The 8,490-nt window shown below is 36.2% G+C and overlaps 1 protein-coding gene across 2 annotated transcripts; it reads right to left on the bottom strand.

Moving 5' to 3' along the window:
* Positions 1 to 308: 308 nt before the first annotated feature.
* Positions 309 to 7,455, bottom strand: LOC139865669 (protein MODIFIER OF SNC1 1-like). 2 transcript variants are annotated; one of them, XM_071853749.1, is made up of 11 exons: positions 7,223 to 7,455; positions 5,707 to 5,783; positions 5,446 to 5,526; positions 5,315 to 5,359; positions 4,879 to 5,218; positions 4,683 to 4,782; positions 4,288 to 4,365; positions 3,108 to 4,185; positions 2,885 to 3,014; positions 845 to 2,756; positions 309 to 758 (listed from the first exon to the last, which is right to left on the bottom strand). In XM_071853749.1, the coding sequence occupies exons 2-10, from the start codon at positions 5,736 to 5,738 to the stop codon at positions 906 to 908; spliced, it is 3,735 nt and encodes a 1,244-aa protein (XP_071709850.1). In that variant the 5' UTR covers positions 5,739 to 5,783; positions 7,223 to 7,455; the 3' UTR covers positions 309 to 758; positions 845 to 905. The 2 variants fall into 2 exon arrangements, with proteins under 2 accessions (XP_071709850.1, XP_071709849.1); XM_071853748.1 differs by having other exon boundaries at positions 5,707 to 5,774.
* Positions 7,456 to 8,490: the final 1,035 nt, after the last annotated feature.

The raw sequence follows: 8,490 nt of genomic DNA, 5'->3' as shown, positions 1-8,490 counted from the left end.
ATATTTATCAATGATGATTCACAAGGTAACTAATTAAAGCACAAAACCAAAAACAGAATAATACCCAAAATAAGCTATAAAGTATATTATACAGCCAAAAAATCAAAACAAAACTATACAAGTGCTCTCTGTGAATTCTTCCGACGCTATGCATATGGCAAAAAATACAACTGATTCATTGTAGTCCAATAAAATAATAAAATAAACTAAAAATAAAACCACAATAGGTTAAAATTAATTCAGTGTGATTCATATCTGGTTAAATGAATAGCATGTAGTTATCATTGTGATGTAATGTTAGTATGTTACCATACCCATACTCCATGTAGCCACAGTAATACTGGACATGTTTCAATACAAAAATCTGTCTTTCAAGCCCACATTCAATGGTTAGGTAAAGGTTTGCTTCAACTATTAACATGCAAATCGAACTAGCTTAAACCATGTCAAAGATTGAACAAATTACGTATCCAAAAAAGTGATCAAAACTATCTATCAAAACCAACCCATGACAAAGGCAAACAAGCTAAAAGTTATCCACCGAAACCATTATAGATAGGCAAATAAGAACGGGCTCATCTCAACAACAATGTAACCTGACTCGATTATACCATTAAAAACAATTTCATTTTTTTTTAACACAAAAGCACATTAATAACCGCCACGTCCAAGCTTCTAGTGCCGACCTCAATGTAAACCCAACATTATGCCTTGATTTCCATTTGCCCTAAATAACCCCCACTCCATCCCAGCTACAACTGCCAGCCATAAATATCACAAAACTTAAAAAAAACAACATTTATTAGCTATCAAATCATAACCAACTACACCCTATAAACCATACCTGATAACCGGGATCAATTTTCTGACTAAAAGAAGTTAAATGAAATCTTCAAAGAACATCACTACTGTCGACCATTAAAGGTGCCCCCACCTCTTCTTGGATGACCTGAACCTGAACCCGAACCTGAACCCGAACCCCTCTCTTTGTACCTCGGACCGGCATTACCAAACCCATCTGTAGGTGCAACAGGGTTACTAGGTTTGTTGTTTGATCCAACTGGTTGGTACTCATAATGCAAATTCTGTCTCGGTCTTTCCCGGTTAACATTCACATTATGCTGGTTATTATGTTTTCTTCTATCATCTTGACCAACAGGAAGATTATTTTGACCTTGACCTCCATACTTTCTAAAACCTGTTGAACCATGCTGCTGTTCAAATGAGGCTTCATCCTGTTGTCTATACGCACCCGGTTTCCTCTCTTTCCTAATTGTTTCTCTACCAGTCTTATAATATTCATCAACCGGTTCTTCGGGTCGAACCCTTTTGACCTCTGAGCTAGCATTTTGACCACCCCTATATCCATGAGGTTTGGATTGCCAACGACTCTCTTTGGAAGAAGTGGGCCTATCCGTTTGCTCTATCTCGAATTCTGCACCACTAAAATCCTTATTGTAATCGACATTGTTACTTTTCATCGTGTTCTTTTGACCGCCCTTGTAAGCTGGTCTTTTTCCTTTCCCACCATCATCTTTTACACCAGATGTAACTTCAGTTGGTGGTTCATCAGGCATACACCAGCCATCCGGGTCCCATTCATGCTCAACAACCTTGGTTTCAGTTGGAACAGGGTTATTATAATTATTATTATTATTATTCTTTGCATCCTGTTGAAAACTCTGATCATGTTGCTTCTGTGCTCCATAGGGTTTCATCGGTTTATTTTGCTTATTATTGTGACCCTTAGACTCCACAGTGGGCCCCACATTTGCAGATACACAAATGGCTGGTTCATCTGATGGGTTAACGGTTTCCTGCTGAGCAAGCTCTTTAGCCACTGGCTTTGGAACGTATCTTTCTATTTCTGCCCTTTTGCTTTTAAGATTATTATTCTGGCCTGAGTTATTATTATTTGCTGACAAAGGCACATCATCCTGTTCTTCTTTGTTTGGAGCCCGTACTGGGGCCCACACAGCAACATCGCCAACATGGAATTTGTCAACTGGTCTATTAGCTTGTGGGTTTTTCAGCATCCTTCTAGAATGTTGAGGTTTATACTGGTTCGGTACACGATCAAGAGCTTCTTCATTGTTAGAATGTGGAGTCTTTTTCGCAAAATCACCATCTTTTGAGACAGAGACATCATCTGATTTATGTTTATTCTTGTTAATCTTGTTATTTTTCTTTCTATTCTGTGTTAATTCAGATGATAATATATTTAGATTGTCTTCTTGATGTGATACAGATTCAACAGATACAGTCACATTACTAGAAGAATCCTTTATAAACACACCAGACGGAACTTTATGTGCTTCACCTGTACCACCACCGATAGTTGACTTGTCAACCACACTCTCAACCGTTTGAACACTCTGCTTTTGTCTATGACTAGCACGTTTCTGCCTATGAAGACTACCGTCATCTGTATTAACAACACTTTGATTGGTATACGAAGGCTGGTCAACGAGCCCTTGTTGACTTTTCTCCCCAGTCTGGTCAACCACCTGAGCTTTTGTATCCAAACCACAACTTGGTAGGTCGGGTTTTGTAAACGCATCCACATCATCCTGTTCTGTAACATTAGTCGTGGTTTTTTCTGCATTGTGGGTTGTACCATCTGAAGTTGCTAATTTGCGCCTATCTAACTCTTCCAATTTCGCATGAGATTTCGCTTTCTGTTCCTTTATTCTTTCTTCCTCTTCCTTTTGTCTTTGAATTGCACGTTGTTTTACAATCTCTCTCATCCTAGCAATCTGAAGATGCAAAAATACACATACATACATACATACAAATACAGCAAAGATGTATGATAAATAAGAAGCCATGTTATATAAAATAAAAGAATAAACTGAAAATTTGATAAACTCAAATGAAAGGTTACCTGTGCTTGGCCATCATCACGATCAACCATTGAATTTAGTGATTCGCTTGTACCATCAGTATTATCTTGATTGTTTAATCTTCCTTTGTTCTGATAATCAGTTCGACTTCGAACTACATGATGCGATTGTCTGATAACCCGGATATTAGTTATTAGTTAAAGGTTATAAAATAAAAGATGTTGAAATATATATAAGTATGACATTGACATCAGAAAACACAACCTTGAGATATTGAGATCTCCAGCTTCACAAATTGTTCCGAATGCAATTGTGGGGTTGTTATCAGAATGAACTAATAACCTATTCTTTTGCTCTGGGTCCCGCCCAACATCAGAAGCTCGTACTTCATTATAATCTTCAATCTTCTGTATCAAGATTGGATCTTTTTGGTTAGTTTGAATCTCGTGAGATGTTTCTTGTAAAGATGATAACTTATTTCCCCAAATCTCGGTTGATGATCTAGGCTTGTGTGGGCCCCGCTCGTTCTTATGGAATGATGGTCTTGTCTGGTCATTGTGTTCCAAATTCTGGTCCCAGTTGTCTCCTCCTTCAATGTTCACATCCCTTTCATTGTCACGTTTTCTAAGAACTTTGTAGGGTCCACGAGATTCGTCATGTGGAACTGAATCCAGTTGTTCTGAAACATGTATATTTCCAACCGGCCCACGCACATTACCCCTAAAGTGTGGATCATGAAACTCTGAAGGGTTTTGATGAGGGCCCATGTTGTAAACAGGTGGTCCATGTGGCCCAGGTGGTGGTCCAGGTGGCATTCCCATAAACTGGTCATTAGGATTGTATCCTATCGGAGGACCGTAATAACCGTCGTAAGGCACTGGACCCGGGTAATAACCGGGTCTCATTGGCATATTTGGACGCATAAAAGCCTCAGGTGACATTTGTGACCTGTAAAAATCTCCATTTCTTGGATGATGGCCTCTTGGGCCTGGGCCTGGGCCAGGCCCGGGAACAGGACCTGGTTGTTGATTTGCTAAATTGGGAGGTATCTGCGAGCGATAGTAAGGATAAGGTTCCATTGGGTACCCGCCATGAGGATGAGAAACAGGGGGATACGGTGGACCTGCAGGTGGTGTTGGTGGTGGTGGTCCTCTATACCAACCACCGCCAGGTGGTGCATTCATCGGTGGTCCCCGCCAGGGATCAAAATGTGGAGGGAGAATATTAGGATTAATGTACTGTTGCGGGTCCCCCGGCTGCCACATGTCACTAGGACGGCCCACATCTTCAAAATGTTGAGAACCATCTCTAGTCCAAGTATCAACAGTTCCACTGTTGCGATCTGCAGTCAAAAAACATAACAAGCGTTTTGTTAGTTCATGTTTTCACTAACTTTATATAAGCTTATGTAAAGATCAAGGTAATTAACAAAGACACAAATCACCTTGAGCCATCATATTTCTGTCTTTCGCAGGTGCAGTCCTGCCAGAGCCTGAACCAGGACGTACATGAGAACCGTGATCTGTCACAAATGTATATCAAGATTCAGTACAATGCAATTGGTAGACAATATTGCAAACATGGAACAAAATTGTCCCCACTCAAAAAACACACATTTTATAATGTCATAATTACATTGTACCTTTTGTTTACTTTACTGTTTTACCTCTTACTTTTTACCTATCTATTTGTCTTACACACATAAAGTAAAAGAACTTTACCTTTTTAACCTTATCTATTTATAGAATTGGAAACTTAATTTGAGACATCCAGAAAAGGAATATTGGACAACTAATTAGGAATATTGCTCAATATTGTACAGTAATAAGTAAAATATACCATGTGGTTCAATGCCCTTTCCATTATTATCTTTTTCCGAACCCAATGTTGGAAAATCCCCAGAACTCAAAGAAAAATCATTAGCTTTGGAAGGTATAGTCTGCAAAAAAAAGAAGGTCAACTGATTAAATAACAATTTTTAAAAGCAAAAAACAACACAACTGAAAAGAGCATTTGAACATATACATTAACTTACCAGTTTATCAGCATTAACATTAGGACCCCATGCGTTGTGATCATATGCAGGCTCAGCAAAACGAGATAAATGTGAGCTACCTGGTCTTGTTTCAGCACTGAGTGGACGTGAAGACGTTAGTGATGACTGGTTTGATGATGTCATTACCCCGGAAGCTGATGTCGGTCTAGAATTTGGGCCCCACGTAGTAGTTGAAGGCTCGTGTTTATCGCTTCCCGCAGTAGATGGTCGACTAAGGCCCCCACCTGATGAAGGACGGCCATCAGCAGTTGGAGATGCTGATGAACCCCAAGGATTTGAGGTTGATGAAGATGGTCGACTGCCCCAACTAAGACTGCCCCTGTTAGTAATAAACATGGGTATCAATCAAATGAAACATTATTTAAGAATTAAAATATTATAAAGAAATTAATATATGAATGGAAGGAGTACTCACTTGGGAACAATTTCCACATTTGGATCAAGACCATGATTTTCTAACCTTAAAACAGAAACAAAAATATTTAAGAATAATACTTTACATAAATTTTAAGAAAAATTGATCATATCTTAGCTGTAAAGGTATACTTTTGGCTAGGTAAATTGATAGGTTTAGGCACCGCAACTTTGCCCAAGACAGTCATGCCACCTCTTCTTGCATGGGCCCACCTAAAACAGCAAACGTTAGTAGATTAAAGAAATGGAATCTCGATTACAATTCTATTAAAAGCTCAATGATATTTCTAGCCTGATATTGGGTTTTCTTTCAATCCTAGAAATCTTATATCATTGTGTTTTAATGTCATTGTTTAATGTTTAATTTGATGCACATAAGTAATAAAACTGTACCTTCGTTCTCCAGCCAACATACTTGATGTCATTGTTCAAACACAGTCCCAAGATCATCCAGTAAATATCTATAAAAACTAAACAAAGTCAAAAAGTTGTGAGACGAAACTCAACAGCCAACTGCAACATTATCTCTTACTATATAAAGCAGAGGCTTTAAATAATGAAATCATAACATTATTTTTCATACCATACTAGCATAAAGAGCGGGCGACTTTTATGTAGCTATGCAAGAAGAGATCGTGATATATGTGAATTATTACAACATCAATTCAATATTTATCACAAAATCAAAGTTGTCACCTCTTAGAAAAATAATGCATGATAGATAAAGTTCTATATAATAAAACATTGTTGAAAGTCTTCAGATTAATGGTTATAATAATTTTGTTAATCAAACTAGTAACCAGATAGATAACTAGTATCATTGTTGTACATGTCCATGAGGTAGGCTTGACTGAATATATTGTGCGACACTTATTATAGATCTAACAATACTAGAGATTTATTGGTACATAAGGAATAAGGATTATTTGAAGAGCCTCAAACATGTTTTTTATATGGTAAATGGAATCAATGAAATAAATATACAAATAAAAAACACATCATAGTTTGTACCACTCTCTAAAAGACACGTGATTTTGATGACGCCACTCTCTAAATACAGGTGAAATTGATAGTAACACTCATTTACCGAACGTGATGACCGATTATAAACTCATCCCAAAAGGTAGCTTAAAAGCAGGTGTATCTATGTATGTATTGAAATCTACCATATATAGATGTGTGTGTGAGTGTGTATATGTGTGTGTGTGTGTGTGTGTATCCACACGTAGTGTGGTTCAAAATAAGTATTTTTGAGATGCATAACAAGTGCTCATCCTATACATAACCTAATGTACGCTCTTTAGCAAATACTCAACAAAAAAGACACTCCAATCCCCATGGATGTTACGTATAGCTTGATGCCAACTCAAATCAAATAAAAAAAAAAAAAAAAAAAAAGATGCTAACATCATATTCTAATGATAACCACAACTACACACTTCTGATCAGAAACATCTTAACTGGTCACACTAACTTACTGGGGCAAAAACATAACATTCTCTGAATTAAAAAAACTAACCAAAACTTGCTATCAATATAATCAAAAGCAGTTTACATGATCCAACAACCGCTAAAAACTTATAATTCGAGCTACGTAATCCTCACAACGGTTTCCGAAGCTATCACCCAAATATAAGACCTTATCCTCTTAGTTAAAAGCACATATACTATTCAAATTTTCAGTTATCATCAAAATTAAATAAATTTTTCCATCTGAAATCCTGTAGAGTCTCAATTTAAATTGATACATATATAAATCAGAGAGTAGTTCATGTATCAAAACTATAATCAGACCTGCAGAGCCTATAGAAACCCTAACTTTTAATTACAAGCAATTTACAATAACTGAGAAGCAGCAATTGAACTAATTGAATTAAGACACGTAAAATCGTAAATATAAAATGCTCACCGAAGATATATAGATAGATAAATAGATTAATAAATCTCGATACAGATGATTCGGATCTAGGAGGAGGAGTCGGATCTGTGAAATCGGAAAGCGATATCAGTAAGAGGATAAGGATGGAAAAAAGGACGGTGACGATGGCGGTAGGTATTTTCCGATGATGGTTTGGTGATTGTGAAGAGGAGGAGAAGAAGAAGTGGTGCGAATGAGGGAATCGAACGGGTTCGGGGGAGTGGTTTGGGTGGGTGGTTGGGTCAAGTACCGGAAAAAAGCTGAGTCCAAATTAAAGCAGATTTGGATACGGTCAAGGTTGTGTTCGACTAGGACTAGTACTAGCCATTAGATTATGTTGCAATCACGTAACTAAACTACGTGGTGTACTCCAAATTTTTTTTTTTTTTTTTTAAGTTGTTATTTAATTTAAATTTTAAATTTAAATTTAAATTTAAATTTATTTACACATACACATATACCACATTACATTACACATTTACACACACGGATGTGTAAAAAACCGTGTAAAAAAACTAATTTGCAGTTCATATTAGTATTTAAATAACGATACTAAAAAAATATGAAAAGTAAAAAATTATTTAAGAGCCCGTATTGTTGAAAACTTTTAAAAATTCTTTTGAGTTTAAGAGCCCGTAGTGTTGACGAATTTTAAAAATTCCTTTTGAGTTTAAGAGCCCGTGGTGTTGACGAATTTTAAAAGTTCTTTTGAGTTTAAGAGCTCGTGGTGTTGATAAATTTTAAAAGTGATTTTGAGTGGTGTTAGTAACTTAATGTCTACAATTTTTTCTCATCATTAATATCTTTTTAATATATATATATAAATTATATATTACGTAATATTTAAAGTACATTGAAAATTTGTCATGGAACGTAACATTAGTAAAGTATAAGTTATATTATTTTAGAATTATTATATACAATTATGTTTTGAATAAAAGTGTAACCCGCTAGTTTAATTTTTGAAAAAGTTGTTAGTAATTTTATCAAAATAATGGTACTCGTGGAAGTCGTCATGTATAATTAATATTATTATAGTTATATTTGTGTGTTCATAAATATTTTAAGGACTTAAACTGTAAATTCAAATCACTTTCATATTTATTGCTAAAAAGAAATGCTTCGTTGGTAGTGCATCGAAACTCCGTTTCGAATACAATTTATTGCGTTTTGTTCGTAAAATTATTTCGAGTTGGACGGTGATGGCGGTGGAACCTAACTCATGGTGAACAGAAAGATTAATCCGTTGTAAGCATTTG

Source organism: Rutidosis leptorrhynchoides, chromosome 9 (assembly GCF_046630445.1).
Source record: "Rutidosis leptorrhynchoides isolate AG116_Rl617_1_P2 chromosome 9, CSIRO_AGI_Rlap_v1, whole genome shotgun sequence".
NCBI classification, from domain to species: Eukaryota; Viridiplantae; Streptophyta; class Magnoliopsida; order Asterales; family Asteraceae; genus Rutidosis; species Rutidosis leptorrhynchoides.
This window is presented reverse-complemented; position numbering and strand designations above follow the sequence as displayed.

Excerpts from the sequence above, each read along its gene's own strand:
- LOC139865669 (XM_071853749.1), bottom strand. The coding sequence starts at position 5,738 with ATGACATCAAGTATGTTGGCTGGAGAACGAAG. Across the intron at positions 5,527-5,706 it reads ATGTTGGCTGGAGAACGAAG|GTGGGCCCATGCAAGAAGAG; the intron begins GTACAGTTTTAT and ends TTGCTGTTTTAG. Across the intron at positions 4,783-4,878 it reads ATGTTAATGCTGATAAACTG|ACTATACCTTCCAAAGCTAA; the intron begins GTAAGTTAATGT and ends TTTTTTTTGCAG.